This window comes from Durotheca rogersii (genome assembly GCF_024521655.1).
Source record: "Durotheca rogersii strain YMJ 92031201 chromosome Unknown GGS23scaffold_12, whole genome shotgun sequence".
Taxonomy (NCBI): Eukaryota; Fungi; Ascomycota; class Sordariomycetes; order Xylariales; family Xylariaceae; genus Durotheca; species Durotheca rogersii.
This window is the reverse complement of record NW_026251243.1, coordinates 545,648-564,031: the sequence shown is the minus strand read 5'-3', so window position 1 is coordinate 564,031 and position 18,384 is coordinate 545,648. Positions and strand designations below refer to the sequence as shown.

Below are 18,384 nucleotides of genomic sequence, written 5' to 3'. Positions count from 1 at the left end.
GAAAAACGAAGAAAAACACAGGGGGTCGGTCACCTTACACGTACATACAGTATATATAGACCCTTCCTCCCTCCCTCTCCCTTCCCCTGCCCTGAAACCGACCCGTGACGCCTGGCAATGCATTTGTATAATACCGCGAGAGACCTTCGCGGCGAGTGAAAGCGTGAGGCAAACGTATGGAAAGCCCCTCCCTCTTGTTGGTCCTGGCTGGCTTTCCTTTCTTTGCTTCTCGATTAGTCTAGTAGTACCTCGGCCGCGTTCCCTATGATCGCCGAGGCTTTGTCGATCATCTTCTGCGTCAACGGCCAGTCCGCTGCGTCGGCGGCGTCCCGGATGGCCGGGAAATACGCCTCGTCGTACCCGGACCATAGTTGCGGTCCGAAAACGACGTGTTTGAACTGTGTCCGGTTCGGTATCTGCGGGAAACGCTGTCAATATGTAACCTCGACAAAATATGAGACGATATGCAGATAGGAAACTCACCCCACCGCCGAATTCCAAGTCCAGCAGGTCGGTCTCGAAATTCGCCATGCGATTGTTGTAGTCGCACCTCCTCTGGCCCAAGGGTACCGGTTCCCAGCCGTTCGATGCCAAGACCGTTTGCTCCCAGCTGGATTCCCATTTCTCAAACTCCGAGGTAGCCTTCTCGACGTCCAGAACCGCGTCCTTAAGCGGACCTAGGTTGAACTTGTCGTTGATGCCCTTCTCCTCCGCCCACTGCCACAGGTCGCCGACGTAACGACCCAGGGCGAGCGCGTAGTTGCCCATGTCAAAAGGCAAGACCGGTCGGTCGGCGAGTTCGAGGATGAGGAGCGCGAGGACCTGACCCAGCAGGTTGTGGTATGTGAAGCCGGGGTCCCCCACGTGGTCCATCCACTCAAAGTTATCGTACGACGAGTGGTAAGGGTGTGCCTCCCCGCCAAAGCGGATATCGATCGAGCTCGTGCCCGCTATATCCTGGAACGCGACGTAATCGCTGCCCGCGCCGAGACCCTCGAGTTGGCTATTGCGCTCATCCCACAGCGTGCGCAGGGTCGCGTTGAAAACGGGGTCGACGACCCGGTCGAGGACCTTACTGAGAACTTTGCGGAACACCGGCGACGCGGCCGCGTGAAACTCCGGGCCAGAAACGGCCGTGTCGAGGTTGATATACGCGAACGCGTTCTTCTGCAGAGCTTCGAGATTGTTTTCGACAAACTCGGTGCTGCCGATGAGATTGTACTCTTCGGCATCCCAGCTCATGAACTCGATCGTGCGCAGCGGTCGCCAGCCCCTCGTTGCGAGATCGCCGAAGATGCGTGCGACTTCCAGCATGACTACCGTTCCCGAGTTGGGATCAGTTGCGCCGAAGGACCACGCGTCGCGATGGTTACCGATGATGATCGATTTCTCGCTCTGCTCGACGCCGATGATCTTGGCGTAGATGTTCCAAATCTTCTGTTTTTCCACTTCGTCTTGCTCGTTCTTCAGTCGCACGATCGGCGACGACGAATTCCCCGACCACCACTCGACGTCGGGCACGCCGCCGCGCCACAGCTCCGGGCACGGCTCGCCGAAGCCTTGGATGTGTTGGAGAAGGATCTGAGCATCCCGCCAGGCGATCGGTATACTCGGAATCTGGACGAGACCAGCCGTCTGGTTCGTCGTCATCCGAGGCTGGCCTTCCTTGCTCTCCCAGCCGGGCGTGAGCACGTCGCCGACCACCCAGCTCATTAAGCTGACCGACCCCCTCTGGACCCCGTCGGCAGGCATGTAGCGCCCTTTCGGCGCTGTCTCCCCCCTGAGGAACCCGTCTTCCGCCGGGTCACTGTATATTATACACCCGGCAAACCCGGCCATCTCGGCCGCCTTCACCTTCAGCGCCCGGTCGCCCTGCGTGCCGTAGTAGCGTACCAGCGCGATCGCGCCCTTTGTATCGATTCCCTTGTCAGCAAGCAACTTGAAATCTTCTCTCGCTCCGTAGTTGGCGTATATTAAGGGACCCCGGACGTCACCCGACTTGGAGTGGCCGTGAAACACGTAAGTCTGGCGGCCTGCCGTCTCGCTGCCCACGTGGCGCTCCTCGAGCGCGGCCGTCCACTTCGCCTTCTTCCCGTCCTCGGACATGATCTCCACCGCCCTACCGCCCTCCTTGGGGTAGTTCAAGTATACGTAGTATTCGTCGACCGCTACGGCCTCGAGACCGTATCTCGTGAAGTAGTTTCGCACGTCCATGGCTAGCGCGAAATCGCCCTCGGTCCCTGCTATGTGCGCATAGCCTGTAAAGTGCTTCAACGTGTTCCTCATCATGCCTGAGTCGATGTTATTCTGCACGTATTGGCGCACAGCCTCAGGGTCGAACATCTGGCCGCCGAGGCGCCTCGTCATATTACTGAAAAGGTCACTGATGAACAGCAGGTACAAGAAGCCCAGTATGAGGAAGACGGCGAGCAGCCTCCCGACGAGAAGTACGGCGGCAGCGCTGTTGAAGCTTGGCATCTTCCACTTCCACCTCCACCTCCTCCTGGGCTCTTCCGATTCCCCATCCCCGGCATTTTCGGCGTCGTTTTGGCGGGGCAGTCGAACGGTAAACCTAGGCAGGCGCCATCGCCATTTCCATTGCGGAAGTGAGGACGCTATTCGTTTCCTCCACGACGAGGAGGAGGACCGGGAACTCGAGTCGTTTAGGGGGTCTTCGACTTCCAGCTCCTGCATTTCGCGCCGCACTTGCGCGTCTTGGTCGCCATCGCCGTCGTCGTCTTCGAGTGTCCACTGGGATCCTTCGTCGTCGGACTCGACGTACGGGGCCTGGTAGCCGCCGGGTGCATGTCTCGCGTCAGCCGGTCTGGGACGCGAGGAGAGGAGGGACTGGGCTTCGGTCTCGTGGTCGGGTCTCGCATCTACGGGCGAAGAGGGCGGCGGCCAGTTAGGTCGCGAAGACGAGGGGTTCCCAGCAGTCGCTTCATCGTAGGTTGGTATAGGGGGAGGCGGTATATATTGTGACTTCTCGGAGGGCATCGTGATAGGAATGCACGAGCGTCATTGATAGGTCGATTCGGGAATTCGGATTAGCTATCGCCTCTATCGTACGGAATCGTTGTTGTCGTCTTGCTCTATCTCTCAAATTTATTCTCTCATTTCTTCAAGGGTATGAGTCGGAAGGAAGGAGATGCATTGAATTTGAAATGGAAGCGGGTCGGATCACCGAGCGATTCTGAGTCGAAACGTATACGGATCGAGAAAGAGGGATGTTTTCAGTAAGTGAGGAAGAAGGTGGTGGAGATGAGTCCGACGGGCCGGGGAGAGAGAAGGTGAAAAGAAAGGAGAAAGAAGAATCGAAAGAAAAGGAAAGTAGCGGCAGGATGTGTGATGGAGAGCGTAGTGAGGGTATCATGAAGAGGGACAGAGGCGGCAGAGGAATTACGTTGATGGTGTTGAGAGAAGAGGTATCGTCCTGGTGGACGATGGAGTGGCTCAATCGGTTTTGGGTATTCGTAATTAGAAACCCCAGCTGCCCAGACCTTGGCCACCTCGAACACCGGCCCGTCGCCGGCTCTCGCAACGGCCACGCCACCTGGCGTCTCCTTCGTCATCCAGCACTGCCACAAATTCAGGGGCCGCCAAGGGAGAGGAGGTGGAAAAAGAGGGAGACGAGACAAGAGACGAAAAACAACAACGATTGTGCGTTTGGCCAACTCGGTCGGCGCGGATTCATATACCTGTCATACCTAGGCAATCCACAGTTGGATGTATTCCAGGCTTACATGGGCGTATTCAAAACCAGTCACGGAAGCCGTTCTGTCCTGAGACATTTCGGCACCAGATACACTACATGCGTGCTAGCTCATCGTGTAGCGTACGACCGGAAAGGGAAGAGGCAAAAGAGGATATACTAGCTGAGCCGAAGCATCCGAGAAAATCTACAACTTCGTCTACTGACTCTAACTGTGGGAGAGGATGAGAGGATGACGGGTGGGTAGGTAAAAAAGAGAGAGAGAGACTGTGACGCTAAGTAGGCGAAATCCCCTCCTTCTCCTCTCCTCCCGTTAAAAGAGGAAATAAACATCGAATTTATCTGCTTCGTTATAATAATAAGATTAATAGATTCGACGGTTATTTTCTTGTTTAATAGAAAGCCAGGTTGTAAAACTAACTTTACGGTAACCGACTATTTATCGGAACTACGGTTACGTTAAGGATAGGGATCGACGCCGTACTATGTGATAATTGTTATAAGGTACGCCTTTAATAGGATTGGTGAACTATTGCAACGAACCGGGTAAATTCGACGCCCGGCTTCGTACCTAGATACCCATTATGAATACATAGGTATGTACAGGATGATCCCTCGCGAGAGATACGAGGTAGGCAGATAAAACGATCATCGGTGCCGCAACAACTCTCCCCCTGTTGCATACAAGGAGGGAGGCACTAATAATCCTTTTTGCCCTCTTCTCCTTCTTCCTCTTCTTCTAAGCTAATCAAACATCTCTCTCATCGCGCGCGGCGCCGAGTCATTTTCGGAACATTAATAACTAAGCTATTCACATTCAATCCTCCCGCCGTCTTCCGCCCGCTGCACACCCGCGTCATTATCGTCATTTCTGTGGCTGGAGAACCACCCCTTCATATTGCCTCGAGGCAATGTTGTCGAGTGTGCGCTTGAAATGCCGTTTGCTGTTTTCTATACTGGCCGAGTCCTGCTGGTTCGAGCTCAGGTTCGAGTGGATGAGCTCGATAAGTCCGTTGATGTACTTGGTAGTGACCTACGGCGTAGTCAGTGCAATCGGCCCTCTGGGCAAAACAGGAGGCGGGGGGGAGGCTATGGCCTTACCGATTCGTTTTGTTGGTCGAAGTAGTACACGTAACGATCGAGAATCTCGACGAACAGTTCGATCGATGTGGCCTGTTCCATACACGAGTCGGCCACGCGCAGAGCTCGCTGTAAGCATTCCAACACCCGTTTTCCGTCTCGGTACAGCTGCAGAGACAGGGTAAGCTTCGCATCTCACATGCACCAACACCCACAGATATAGAAGTGAAATAATCAACCGAAAAAAAAAAAACGTACACCTTCGTCCGACTCCTCGGTGGCGGCAATCGGTGTCGCCCACCACAGGTGGCTTGCTAGATACACCGCCCGGCATTGATCCGGCTTCCGCAGGAGTTTGCTGCCGTGCAGGGCACACTTGGTGATCAAGGTGTCGTAGTTCTCCTTGCTGAAATTCCTCGTTTGGTGCAGCGCGTTCGCGATAATGCATACCGCTTGAAACTGCGCCTTCGAGTCCGATATCGCTTCCTCGTATACGGTGAAGGCCTGAGCGAAGAACTCGTAGGCCACTTCTTCGAATCCCGTCATATCGGCACTCTGGCCGCAGTCGCTGAAGAGTCGCAGCGATAGTTCGGCCGCACCCGAGCCATTCACCCTCGTGTAGATGCTCGAGATCGAAGAGTGCAGGAACTTGTAGAGGGCGCTCAGCTGCGTTTCCCACGTCTCATCATAGTCCTCGCGGGCCTTGAACCGACGCGCAAGCTTCATGCCGGCGGTAATGATGGAGGGCGTGGTGGTACGGATCCTCTCGTTCCCTTCCGCAAACGCGCTGCGCGCCATCTGGAGTAGGCGGAATTGCGTGTCGTTGTCTTGGCCGTTCAGGAGATGGACGATCCGCGCGAGCCAGCCCTGCTCTTCCATCGTTTCGTCCGTCTCCAACGCCCGTCGCTGCGGGCCGCCGGGATAGCCGGCTGGCGGTTGCGAGCCCTCCTTGATCAGCACTTTGAGGACCTCGAGCACATTCTCAAGCTGAGCGGGAGTCGCTATCACGGTTCGGTTGAGCAGTAGCGTCTTGGCAACTTCGCCGGCCACCGCCCTTCTTGTCGGGTAGGTTTGAGACTGGAAGAGAGGCACGTATGTCGGAAGGGACAGGGCCGTGAATATGGAAGCGTATCTCTTGAGGGGAGCCTGGAGCAGCGCGAGCAAGCTCTGCTGCGCCGGGACTGAGTGAAGGTCGGCACTGTTGGCATGCTCCTTGACCTTGCGGTTTGCGTAGTCGAGGATCTGGTCGACATAGTCGAGGCGACTCGGATATATGTTGAGCGCCAAGTTGGTGAGCGAGACCAGCAACGCGATTGTATCCTGGATAGGAAGGCGTTGAGCGTTGACGAGGTTATTGACCTGCTCGAAGAAAACCTCGTAGAGTTTTACATTGGGGGGAATTCCACGCTGTTTCTTGCTCCGTTGAGAGGATCCGTCCAACTCCTGGTCAGTTGGAGCAGCCTCGGCGTCCTCGAGCAACGTCGTCGTCTCAGATTCCGCTGCGCGCCTAGCCTCGGCATACTCGGTAGATTCGCTTTGAGGATGGCCTCCGTTCGCATCAGTATTCCCATCGGCAGTCCCATCGGCAGTCGTCGATTTGGATTCTTGTTGCTCCTTGGCCAGCCGGATCTTCTCCAGTAGGCTTGCCAACGCATCCTCCTCTAATTGCGCCCTGTCTTCAGCAGCCTCCTCTTGAGATTCTCGTTCGGCATAGGCAGATAACCGGTCCATCAACCCAATGACAATGGCCTTCACGTCAACGTGGGGATTCAACCGCGACACAGCAGCCAAAAACGGATCCAGGGTATGCAGATGAAACTCGTCCGGAAAGACTTGGGTGATGATCTCCAGCAAATACTCCTGGGCTAACACGTCCCGGCATTGTACCACCTGCTCGAGGAGCGGGCCTAGGATGCCGTTGCTGTAGGCCTCCAGGTCTACCAATTGACTCAATCGTACAATGTTGCTGCCCACTAGGAGCTGTAGCTCTTTGCGTTCCCTGGATCTCTGCTCGCGCTCCCGCGAATGACCCTGGTGCTGCAATCGCACCCAGAGCTTGTTCATCTCGACAAAATTAGTTAAGATGAAGTTTATCGAGTCTTGCAGGTTTCCTTCGGGGCCGTCGCCGTCGCCGGTAGGTAGGTGGTCTCTAGCTTGGCCAGTCAGGTAGTAGCGCAAGAAGAGGCCTCGGATGGGATGTTGGACGCCACGACTCATGTCCATCATATCCTTCATCAACTCCTTCACGGGCGCTTCGGGTATAGACATGTAGGCGGTGCCAACGGTTATCATGAGATACAGGCGCGGAATTATGTTGCCGGCATACTGGACGAGCTCGTAGAGGTCGGCGAGGTGGTTGTGCGGGTGGTTCTCCCGGAGATGCATAGACAGGTAGCGCAGAGCATCGAAGACGGCCATGTATAACTCGTAATACTGCTTCGGCCCCAGGCTACTCGTCCGCAGCTCCGCGACTAGGGTTGAGCTAAAGAATCAGCCTGCCGTTAGCCGGAGTTGTCACCACGAGAGGCCGGACCGGCAACGAGGGAGGGTTGTGCTTCCGGGCCGCAGCCGGGGGACCCTGATCCTTACCAGCACTTCAGGGCGTCCATGAGCTTCCCAGGTGTGTCAAGACACTTGCGCATGAGGGTGGTCTGCTGGCGCACGGCTACGAGAGCATCCTCAAGCAGTCTCGCCTGGTCCTCGGGCGGAGCAGGCGTTGTTGACATCTTGGGCGAAGCGTCGTCGACGACAGTGCTGAGGAGTTGGCGGGAGCGACGCAATAAGGGGATGTAGGTCAATTATATCTCTCGCAGGTCATCGGGTCACTGGGGGGAAGGGTATCGAATTGTAGGGTGTGGAAGGAGAAGAAGCTGAGGACAGAGAGAGTGAGCAGCATTCACAGCAGGTCGCGCTGCTGGCCGAAGACAATGCCGTGCCTATGCATTACCTACCTAGGTACATATGGTGACCTGCGCCACATACCAGCCTCAGTGGAGAGGGAGAGTGTGTGGCGGGGCGCCACCTTTCCTTTAAAGCGGGATCGTTTAAAGCAATTAGGCACATGACAGGTTCCACATACCGTAGGTACCTAGGTACCTACCACTTGCTCAACGACGACCGCTTGAAGGCTGAAAACCATCATTGCTGCCGGCACCTTGTCCTCGAACGCAATATCCAGGGGATAGCCAGCGGCTGAAATACTATCTCCAACCAAAAAACCGATAAATAATAACGATGATAGCAGACGCCTCCTACGCCCTCCATGACGATGCCGGCGGGACCGGCTTCGGGATAGGGTGGACCCAGGGGACGCTCCCCACAAACGGCTCCTCGCCCTCTAGGAAGTCCAGCACCACGGCGCGACGCATACTATCGCCTAAGGAGTACCGGAGTATCCATCGGCTAAGCCAGCCGGGCGCCAACGGCAGCACCCAGTAGCTAAAGAGCCAGGAGATCGTGTTCCGCCACGCCGACAGCCGCACCGTCCTAGCAGAGATCTCGTTATCGTACTCAGCGCGCTCACGACGTGCCTCCTGGTACCTCTCCAGAACAGCAGTCGGATCCCGCACGCTCGGGCTGGACACGTCTTCCCCTCCTTTGGCCCCGTGGCCTGCCCCTCGAGTTACCCGCCGCACCTCGTTCGTCAGCGCAGCCGCGTCCTGCACGCCGCAGCTGAACCCGAGCCCCTGAGACGGGCTGAACTTGTGCGCCGCGTCGCCGACGATCGCCGCACGGCCCCACGTCCACCGCCGCGCCACGCCCTCCTCTACGTTGGCCGCGCCGGCGCGGTAGCAGCACGCCAACGCATCGCGTAGCCGGAACTGTGTCGCCTTCCCATCTTCGCCCTCTCCTCCCCTCCTGTCTTCCCCAACGAGGGGCAAGTGCTCCCACCGCTCCCAGGGCGCCGCCGCCTCCGCCACCGAGTAGTTTCTTCCTGACACCTCCGGGGCGCCGGTAGCGGTGGCCGCGAGCCGCTCGTGCAAGAAAAGCCAGGACTTTGTTCTCCCCGCGAGAAGCTGCACCACGTAGTCCCACCCGTGCGTTAGGTACTGCGTCCCGGGCTCGTGGAGACTCGGCTGAGCGGGGAACGAGCACCATAGCGTGCGGTACTCGCACGAGAAAGATTTCCCGTCATCATCGCCGGTATCGGCAATTGATGGCTCGACAGAGGATGATGTCCGAGTGGCGTCTCGGGCGAGCGCCTGTATACGCTGGCGGACGATGCTGTGGACGCCCTCAGCGCCGACGACAATCGACCCGCCGTATCGAGTTCCATCTACGCAGTGGACGGCGACGCCGGCATCGTCGGTCGCGACGTCGACTACCTTCTTGTCAGTGAAGACGCGGGACTTTGCGTGCTCGCTCAGCGCGTCGTAAAGGGCCTGAGTGAGCCAGGCCCGGTCGAACGCGTGCGCATCGCATCCGCAACTTACGTCGGGTCAGACATCTCGGTAATCTGAGGGAGGGGAACACTGCGACGAGCTAACTAACTAATCCTTGAAGAACCCTAGGGTAGGCAATGACCGGAATACGCGCCCGTCCTTCGTAGTTGAAATGTTGCGCTGCATCCCCACGCCGGTGGCGAGGAGCCCGTCGAGGAGTCCGAGCTGCGCCAGGACGCGAAGCCCGCTTGGGGTGAGGGCCAGGCTCGCGCCGACGTCCTCGGATATGCTCGGCCGGCGCTCGAGGAGCACGAAGTCGATGTCTGCCTTCGAGAGCATGTGAGCCATGATCAGGCCGACGGGGCCGCCGCCGACTATTACGATCCGGAAGCCGCTATTGTCCATTTCGGTTGGAGGCTGGGATCGTCCGGACTGTCCCCTGGTGAAAGGAGTATACAAGTGTAACCCGACATACAAGTAATAGCGGTGGCGCCTCTATTTCTTATTACCAGCAGCATCGTGGATCGGATTTATATAGAGTCGAATTGTTGTGTCGACTGCATTGTATTGTGGCCTCAACCCTCGAGACATTGGGTCAACGCCGTCGCAGTGACACAGCACGTTCAAGATTGGGCGCCAATCCTCTAGGTAGTCCTACGGTGACTGCATCGACTCACCGACAGACTATCACCTGCTGTGGTGCGAATGAATGCGTTGAATGTGTGTGACGAGATGGGAAACATTCGGCCGACCCACCGACTGCGAGCCTCGATGATATGGGTAGTCATCTAACTCCTACGGTGCCAATAACCCGCAGTCAGCCTCTCGGATAGCGTATCTTCAGATGGAACGAACCCCACGATGGGCGTGGTGGAACGTGTAAGTCAGAAGACCATATCCGAATTACTATTTATACACAGGGACCCCCAGGTGCGGTACGACTCTCTTGGATCGATAAGGTCGCCTATGAGAGCACGCAGATCATAACGTTGGGACTCCGGTAACGCAGAACCTTTCCCATTTCAAAGACGGTGACGTGAGGACATACACTCTCTCCCCTTGCGATGGGGCAGGGAGTAAAAACGATGTACTTCTCTGCTCTGTTCGTAAGCCTTTGGGTGTCCCCTAAGGTATGCGCGCCTTTTCATACCACCCTTCACGGTTATTATTGAGTTGCCACACTATTGTACACACCGGCGCATTTCATAACCCGTCGAGATATATTCTAGCCAAGTCTGGTGGCGTTTACGGAGAGGGGGCCAGTCGCGGAATTGGAATTGAAGAACCAGTAATTAATACTTCTACCAGCGCAGGACTCTCCTCTGTGGAACAACTCAACACCCCCTCTCTCATTACAGACCGAATAAGTAGCAAGATCGCTGCTCGCATCTAATCGAATGATTCCACGTTACCGCGCATTTCGTGGCAAGATTTCTAGCTAAAAACGTAGGCACACACCCGCAAGTGCCCATTATCCAGCCGGAACGCGGGAATCCACATCCCATTTGCGTAATGCCGCGGCGAATATCTAACACCTAGTAGGCAGACCCAGCACACACCCCGTCCGCCGTTGCACGAGAAACTCCTGTCATACACCATTAAGAAACGTCGAATCTCCGCTCTACCCTCCACCACTGCTCGCCTTAGCACCCTCGCTCCCCTCGTTCGTCTGTCCCGGCGGCGCGGCCCGCGGGGTCAGCCGGGCGTAGCCGGCGAACTGGGCGAGGCTCTCGAGAACCTTTCCGCGGGCGCGAGCGCGCAGGTTCTCGCTGGCAAGGCCAGCGCGGACGGCGTCGGGGTCCCAGGCGCGGTCGCGGCCGGCGGCGAGGCCGGCTGGGTCGCCGTTGCGGCACTCGGTCTCGTACCAGGCGCGCAGCGCGGCCTGCGCCGCGGTCGGCCGGTCCGCGCGGTACGCCTCCCGCACCGCCGCCCAGCCCGCCGCCCCGCCCGCGTCCTCTGCCGCCCCGTGGCCCTCGCCCTGCAGGCACGCGAACTCTGCCGTCGGCTCGCTACGTCCGACCACCTCCATCCTGTGCACCCACTCGTCGCCGAAGTCGTACGTGTACGCCATCGGCAGGCCTGCGCGCGCGTTAACTAGATTGCACTGCTGCGGAGAAACTAGCGCCGAAAGAAGGAGAGAGAGAGAGAGGATGACGTCCTACCTTGGTAGGCTGGGTCGTCAAACAGCATGAACAGCATGAAGTCGTCGGCGTCCTCTTCCCGGGTATTCGGGTGGCGTCGGTAGGGCTCGTGGGCGCTGTCGAAGGCGGAGAAAGGCACCCATTTCGCGAAATTAACGATTCGGAGCAGGAACTCTTGCGGCAGGGACGAGTCAACCTGGACCCCGGCGCTGTGCGCCTTCAGCTTGTCACGGTACAGGCGTACCTTGTCGGCGGGCGGTCTAAACGCCGGGTTGAGGACGGTGAAATCGAAGAAGTGGGTGAACGCCCAGCCGAAGGCGCACTGGAGCGCCACGTGGAGGTCGTAGAAAGTTGCGGTGGCCGGGCAGGAGAGGGTTCGGACGATGGGCGGATCCGCGATGTCGTCTGCGCCCAAGTGGAACCGCACGACGTAGTTCGGCAGGAGACGGGGCTTGCAGCACTCCTGGTGGTATTCCCAGCACAGCGAACGGCATCCCAAGGAGCAGTAGGCAGCGTCCGCGCACACCTTGCACGCGTACCGTCCTGGCTGGGAGCAGATGGGATTGCCACACTCCATAAACATGACTGTCGTGGTGGTGGTGACAGGCGAAAAAGACTCGGGTCCGACGCAAATCAACTGGCGATAGCAATATGATAGGAGTATCGACGCGAGAGCGTGACGAGTCTACGAGCTTAAGAAGTCAACAATTCCGTTCAGTGAGAAGTTACCGTGGTAATATCTGAGCAGTTATCCTAGGAAGTTGCTAGGAGGCGGCAAGCTCAACCGGCCTCGCGGTCTTTATAAAGGCCCTACTAGAGCCTCCTGGAGACCAGCCGACTGCGGTAATACGCCTCCACCTTCACTTCACCCCGGGAGTCACCGAAAACGTAGTGACTATGGTAAGTGTCGCTGTCGGGTCGGATAATTTGAGTCCAGGTTGGAGTCGAGAGTAACTCGCATCATTTGCAACTGGCCTGAGTCTATCGAGTAACCCTGCGCTAACAACGACCTACCAGATCGAGCCGATGTTTGTAGAAATCGAGGAAGACTCATTATACATGATCGTTGTTGGGACAAGGTGATATAAACAATACACAATAGATTCCGTACGTTACACGCGAAATACGTGAAACTAAACGGGTTCATGTTTAGTGATATTAGTGAAGTGCCAAAATCTACAGTTTTCCGTATTATAAGGAACTTGGTCAAATTTACTCGCAATATAATGCTCTATAAAATACTATAGGTGGGTTTTAGCACGTAAGAGTTATTATTCTCGAGGCTGGGGAATTGGGTGGCTACTGATAGTTGGTGTAGTAGCAACAATTCACAGCAAATCATTACTGAGATATTCACATTGTCAATAGGCTCATTTCAAGGTGGGTTGCGAACCATGTCTTTTTTATCACCAAGTCATAATAACGGCATCTTGTGCCTAGTGGAAGTATATTCAATGACTTTAACTGACTATGGTATGCTCTCGACCTCCTCTGCGATGCAATGGGATAATTGCATGTCTATAGAAGCAACCTACCCAGAATTGTTTTGAATTATCCGCATGTAATCGAGATGCATTGTTCCGATCTTTTGTCGGTGTCACGTAGAGGTGGCTCCTTAGGTTGCTCCTCTTCGTTGCTTACCTCAGCAACAGGAGCTCCTAAATATCCCGTCGCTTCCATTCCTTTAGCTCGTTCTTAGAGAGATCTAAGACCTTTTCTCTCCTTTCGCTCCTCCTCCCATTGCTCGTGAGATAGCTCTCTGCGCGCGCTCTCGCGTACGTAGCTCCTTTACTGAGCTACGTGACAGTCAGAGTTATCTAAGCCCTTAGTAGGTTGCTTCTGATGTTTGTACTGGATACTAAATGGAATAGGTTGGTCTAACATACATATATTGGGTACCGACCTACACACATCGAACCACTCGAGTTAAGACACGAACTTGTCTAGGAAGAGCTGACTTAGTACCACGTATTAGAATGCCGTGGATACGTAGACATCGCCGTAATTTAGCTGACAATGATGTAACAATATCTAAGGCAATGCCTAGAGCCATGTTGCCTAAGCAGGCTTAAGACAAGTCTGTGCCCGTCAACCCAAGGAAATGGTTTCTACCAAGTTAGTGTGTTTCTTTGTATGCAATGCCGATATCCGCAGTAGAACCCTAGCTTCTTTTAAGACATTTACTACGTAGGAACGAAGCTATAGCTAGATCTCTCTAGCGAGCCCTTGTTCCTACTCTGTGAAAACCGAGGCTTAGCTTAGCATCCTTCTCGCTCGGTCCCATCGCCTAAGCTACGGGATTCCCCCCCGGTTCTCCTAGTGCTAGTCCGAGCTGCGGCTCCCGTGAGTGACGCGGCCTAGAAATGCTACGTGACGGATAGTCTAGGTATATATGCAATTCCGATAAAGAGGCCATACCGAGCTCGGCATCATTGTGGCGGAGCCGCTGATGCCTCCTAAGTACTGGGCATCTAACTAAACGGTATCTTCGCGACGAAGTCCTACTATGAGTCGACTATTTCTGCCTCATAAGCCACAGAGCCTCGTAGGCTTGTCCACGTAACCTGTACCCACACAGAATAGCACCGTGCCGCCTTGGCACGAGCTGAGCTGTTGTTTGGGGATAACTTCACGAGATAACAGACCTACGTGAACCTCAGCTACGGAGCCTCGCATAGTAGATATATGTATGGCGTCGACCCCTTCCCCGGTGGAACTGTGAAGTAGCTGGCGTGCTTTCGTATATGCAAAAAACGTCAACCCTAATATCTCAACACCGTGCCTCGGCCGTTCCGACGTGATAACTTCCTCCTTAAGAGATGGCCGACTTCGTCCGGGCGCTCATCCGGGACCCCAACAATTGCCACCGGGAGCTGATCGACGGTTGGCTGCCCCCGTACGGTTTCCGGCCCAGTCTCGCCGCCGGCATCACCTTCTGTGTTCTCTTCGCCGTCGCGTTCTTCGGCCACGCCGTGCAGAGCCTGCGCTTTAAGAAATGGACGTCGATTCTCCTCGCCATTGGTGCACTGAGTGAGTGCTAACTTCTACGATGAGTCATTTATTTATTTTTGCGGAGGAATTCTTTTCTTCAAACTAACAACCTCTCCATAGCCGAGACCATTGGATGGGCGGGTCGAACCTGGTCGTCGCAATGCCCGTATAATCAAAACGCCTTCTTGATGCAGATCACCACCCTCATCATCGGACCGACGTTCTTCACCGCCGCTCTCTACGTGTTGCTGGGGATATTCATCGTCCGCCTCGGACGCGCATCCAGTTTGATCTCGGCGCGCATGTACGCCATCGTCTTCTGCACGTGCGACGTTATCTCGCTCGTGGTACAGGTCAGTTTAGGGATTTGCCTAGGCTTCGATTCCTCTTGATAATACGCGATGCTGATATGGGTTACGTAGGCCGTGGGCGGAGCGATAGCGTCCATGGAGGCGGGTGAGATTGGAGGCGACACCTGGCCTGGTACCTACATCATGGTGGCTGGTATCGCCTTTCAGCTTCTCACCATGACGGTATTCGCCCTGCTCGTCATAGACTTTGTGCGCCGCTCGCTCAAGCTGGGCATACCTCGAGACTACTACCCCCTCCTGGGCGCTCTCTTGGTGTCACTCCTAATGATTTACATCCGGAGCATCTACCGCACACTCGAGCTGAGCGAGGGTTGGAGCGGAGATTTGATCAGAAACCAGGGGTTATTCATCGGACTGGACGCTGTTCTCATGGTGATTGCGGTCGCCGTATTCCTGGTGTTTGACCCTGCCCGACTGAGCATCGACACGCCCGCACAGGCGGGTATTATTACAGTTGCGGAGGCGGAGAAGGGTTCTAACAACAGCGACCGCGATAGGATTTCAGCTGAAGCAATCTGAGCCTTTGCTGCGTAGCTACATTAGGGATATTCAAGATATTTCCTCTTTGACAACAACTAGCGCATAATATCCTGGAGTTGTGGTTGCTCAGCAACTCCCGCATGGTTGACTCTAATTCCCGCAGCACACCGACAACGCAGGGAGTCCTAGAGCTTGGACGATGTTGAGTGTCCACTTGCTATTTATATATATAATATATTTTTTTCTCTTCGAATCCCCTCGTTTTCGAATGTGCCATTTCGATTCATTCGTGTCGACTGGCTTCAACGACAGAGGCGATGGCTGCGTTGCAAAATCCATCGAAACTGTAAGCTATCGCACTCATCACACTAGGTAATAAATACTTACATTTAACATCTTGATCAAGCTGGACGTCGCTGATCACAAGTTCCCTCAGCCGGTAGTACAGGTGAAATTATCACATATAACATTAGTCTGTGTCCTCGTGCGTCACATCTTTACGACGCCTACATACATACATCTTCACCCCCCAAACAATGGTAGATATCAGTCTTGTCTCAATATTAATATGACTTACACGCTGTCAGAATCGACGCCATTGTGAATTGAGGATGTGCCAAGGGCAGGCCACGCGGACAACCCTATCCTAACCCCTGCTGACGGATTTAGTAGTGAACAGGAGCAGCGTAGGCACGCTGTAATGGAGGCACGAAATAAGGACTGCCTAACTACTAATAACTGGCCTAGTGCCGATTAACCCTAAATTATAGCTGTAAATAGCTATAATCGGTTGATCGGCTAGCTAAAAACGGCAGCTGGGAAAGGGAGGACTGGAAACAGGTAAAGGAGGCTAGCTAGAAAGGCATGACAAAAGGAATAAATAGCTATAGGCTGTAATATCTATAGGTCTAAGTCTAGCTAATGAAAATATAAGTACGCGACCTATATAAATATATATCGAAAAGGCTACGTAGCCTAGATCTACCGTACTACTACAGCCTCCCTAGTTTAATTAATCCGCAAGGAGCAATTAAACTCCTCACACAACAATAGGTACGGTAGCTTTCGTTCCTATTAAACCTAATCCTAATCCCGATCAACCCTGATTAATTAAAAGCTAGCTAGTTTAATTAAAGGCTAACAGGATAAGTTAGGAAATAGGGCTCTAACTGGGAACGATTACAATAGCAATAAGTAGGTGGTGGGGTAGGTGACTATAACCGTACCTAACTATACCTAATCCTGATTAATCCCGAACCTATTCAATCGCTACTAACTAAGAGCTAAGCTAGTGTTAGTAGGTACGTACGTAAAGCAAAGTGAATAGTAAATAGTAATAAGAAAGATTAGAGGTAAGACTGGTTGTATTAATATGTCTGATTCTTCTTTGGGAGCTATTTATCTAAGGAGGGTAGGAAAATCGTTCCTTATATCCCACGTAGGTACGGAGGTACCTGCGTTATCCCTAATTACTAGTAGACTATTACTTACTCTGTTTTCTTTTCATAATTAATAGTCGTTAATTATAAATCATTATTCCCGTTTTATCTATCCTTTTAACCTTAGGTTAATACGATTCTTCTTTACTAAGGTCCTTATAGCCTTATTTAGTAATGCCTTCGTTATGGCGTCGGCCGGGTTATAGCTCCTATAGATCTACTTAATATTATTAATTTCCCGATTCTCGTACGACTACCGTAAAGCCATTAAGTCGATTATTAATCGCTTTTCGTTAATACTACCTATCTAGACTAGATATTAGTATAATGATAGTAAGTCGGTATATAATACTAGAGGAACGCGTGGGAGAAAGAAACGGCTAAGGATAACGTTAATTATATAATAGATAACGTAGCTAATATCAAAGCCTTATATTATCCCGTATATCTTACTTATTAATACGCTCCGAGTAACCCTTTCATACTTAGTAAAGGACTAATATATGATATTACCTTTAACCCGGAGCCCGTTATTACTTAATGCCGATGGTTCCTTATTACCTAGGACGATAAGGTAGCCGATTTACGAATTTATATCCGTATTATTAGCGAAGGAACTATCTACGAAGATATATAGGCGGAGGTCCGTAGGATCGAGAGTAATATAGTTAAGGCCTCGGTCTTTATTAACTACCTATTAATTAATCCTCGTATTAAAGGCTTTCGCTTCCTTAGTCCCGGGGTTAACGTATTACGCGGCCGTAGAGTAATCGAAGGTTACTTTAAGTTAGTAGATCGAGGAGATATACGCTTCCCGTGCTTATTATTTAACGAACTTCTTAGCGAGATTTAGTATTTTTAGGTCTAGTAGTTTTAGTTTCTTAGCTTACCTCTTTTAAATTACCGAGATTCCATATCCTTCGTCGTAAAGCTTTATACGTAACCCGTTAAAATCTTTTAATACTCCCGGTTCTAGAATCTTCTAGGGCTTTACCTTAATTCCGGCCTTCGTAAGTACCTTGTTTTCTTATTCGAGGAACTCCTTCGTACCGATATTTAGGGTATCGTTTATCTAGAGGCCTATTATTCCGAAGGATTATCCGACGTCCGTAATTAATAAGTACGGGTCGAACGCTAATGGTTTTATTTTTAATTCTCGTTAATAATATCTCGAGTAGGTCTCGAACTAGTACGTACTTACCTCTACGAGCCTATATAACGGCTTAACGACGCGTAATAACGTTCCTTCGGAATATTTATTTTTTAGTTCCGGTAATAAGCGTACGAAAATCGTTCGTTATATTAGCGTTTTTAATTAAGTATATGTCATTATAATGTCTTAGATTATTATCTTTATCTTAAGTTATCGGAATATTAGGAATAATACTAGGATTAACCTCTAGCTTACCCTTTAAATAATAAAGGCGTAGGTTATAATAGATTCCTTTTCGCGGTTTTTATAACCTTAAACCATTAGTCGGGACTTCTCGTATAGTACTAAGGTATTCTTACCCTTAATCTTTCGAATTATACGTAACTTAAAGATAGTAGCTCCTTAGTAAACCGTATAGTCGTACGCCTTAGGTTAGAGGATACCTTTATCGAAAAACGCGTTTAGCTCCTTTAAGTTAAACGCTTCATAAGGTTTACTAGGGGTAACGATCTTACCCGTAGCTCGTAGCCTTAGCGCTAAGGTATAATCGTTTTTCTCTTTTACGTTAATATATGCTATGTTTAGTTCTTCCTTTAGGATAATCTCGTATTCCTCCGGATTAATTACGCGGCGTA

At 52.9% G+C, this 18,384-nt stretch overlaps 6 protein-coding genes across 6 annotated transcripts; 2 read left to right on the top strand and 4 right to left on the bottom strand.

Annotated features, from left to right (window-relative positions):
• Positions 1-233: 233 nt before the first annotated feature.
• On the bottom strand, positions 234-2,997 carry GGS23DRAFT_597422 (Zn-dependent exopeptidase; the record flags this gene model as incomplete). Its single annotated transcript, XM_051518622.1, has 2 exons — positions 234-416; positions 484-2,997. 2 exons carry the CDS (start codon positions 2,995-2,997, stop codon positions 234-236), a joined length of 2,697 nt encoding a protein of 898 aa, XP_051371338.1.
• Positions 2,998-3,112: 115 nt separating this feature from the next.
• GGS23DRAFT_84779 (uncharacterized protein) lies at positions 3,113-4,111 on the top strand. Its single transcript, XM_051521339.1, has one exon. It carries the CDS (start codon positions 3,228-3,230, stop codon positions 3,873-3,875), a length of 648 nt encoding a protein of 215 aa, XP_051371337.1. The 5' UTR covers positions 3,113-3,227; the 3' UTR covers positions 3,876-4,111.
• Positions 4,112-4,976: 865 nt separating this feature from the next.
• On the bottom strand, positions 4,977-7,740 carry GGS23DRAFT_84791 (vacuolar protein sorting-associated protein 35). The gene is made up of 2 exons (XM_051521340.1): positions 7,382-7,740; positions 4,977-7,274 (listed from the first exon to the last, which is right to left on the bottom strand). Exons 1-2 carry the CDS (start codon positions 7,516-7,518, stop codon positions 5,027-5,029), a joined length of 2,385 nt encoding a protein of 794 aa, XP_051371336.1. The 5' UTR covers positions 7,519-7,740; the 3' UTR covers positions 4,977-5,026.
• A 303-nt stretch (positions 7,741-8,043) lies between these two features.
• On the bottom strand, positions 8,044-9,579 carry GGS23DRAFT_597420 (FAD/NAD(P)-binding domain-containing protein; the record flags this gene model as incomplete). The annotated part of the gene is made up of 2 exons (XM_051518621.1): positions 8,044-9,220; positions 9,284-9,579. 2 exons carry the CDS (start codon positions 9,577-9,579, stop codon positions 8,044-8,046), a joined length of 1,473 nt encoding a protein of 490 aa, XP_051371335.1.
• A 1,499-nt stretch (positions 9,580-11,078) lies between these two features.
• GGS23DRAFT_571043 (uncharacterized protein) lies at positions 11,079-12,486 on the bottom strand. Its single transcript, XM_051516551.1, has 2 exons — positions 12,333-12,486; positions 11,079-12,215 (listed from the first exon to the last, which is right to left on the bottom strand). Exon 2 carries the CDS (start codon positions 11,896-11,898, stop codon positions 11,293-11,295), a length of 606 nt encoding a protein of 201 aa, XP_051371334.1. The 5' UTR covers positions 11,899-12,215; positions 12,333-12,486; the 3' UTR covers positions 11,079-11,292.
• A 1,576-nt stretch (positions 12,487-14,062) lies between these two features.
• GGS23DRAFT_571041 (RTA1 like protein-domain-containing protein) lies at positions 14,063-15,375 on the top strand. The gene is made up of 3 exons (XM_051516550.1): positions 14,063-14,345; positions 14,427-14,659; positions 14,729-15,375. The coding sequence occupies exons 1-3, from the start codon at positions 14,135-14,137 to the stop codon at positions 15,194-15,196; spliced, it is 912 nt and encodes a 303-aa protein (XP_051371333.1). The 5' UTR covers positions 14,063-14,134; the 3' UTR covers positions 15,197-15,375.
• The last annotated feature ends 3,009 nt before the right edge of the window (positions 15,376-18,384 follow it).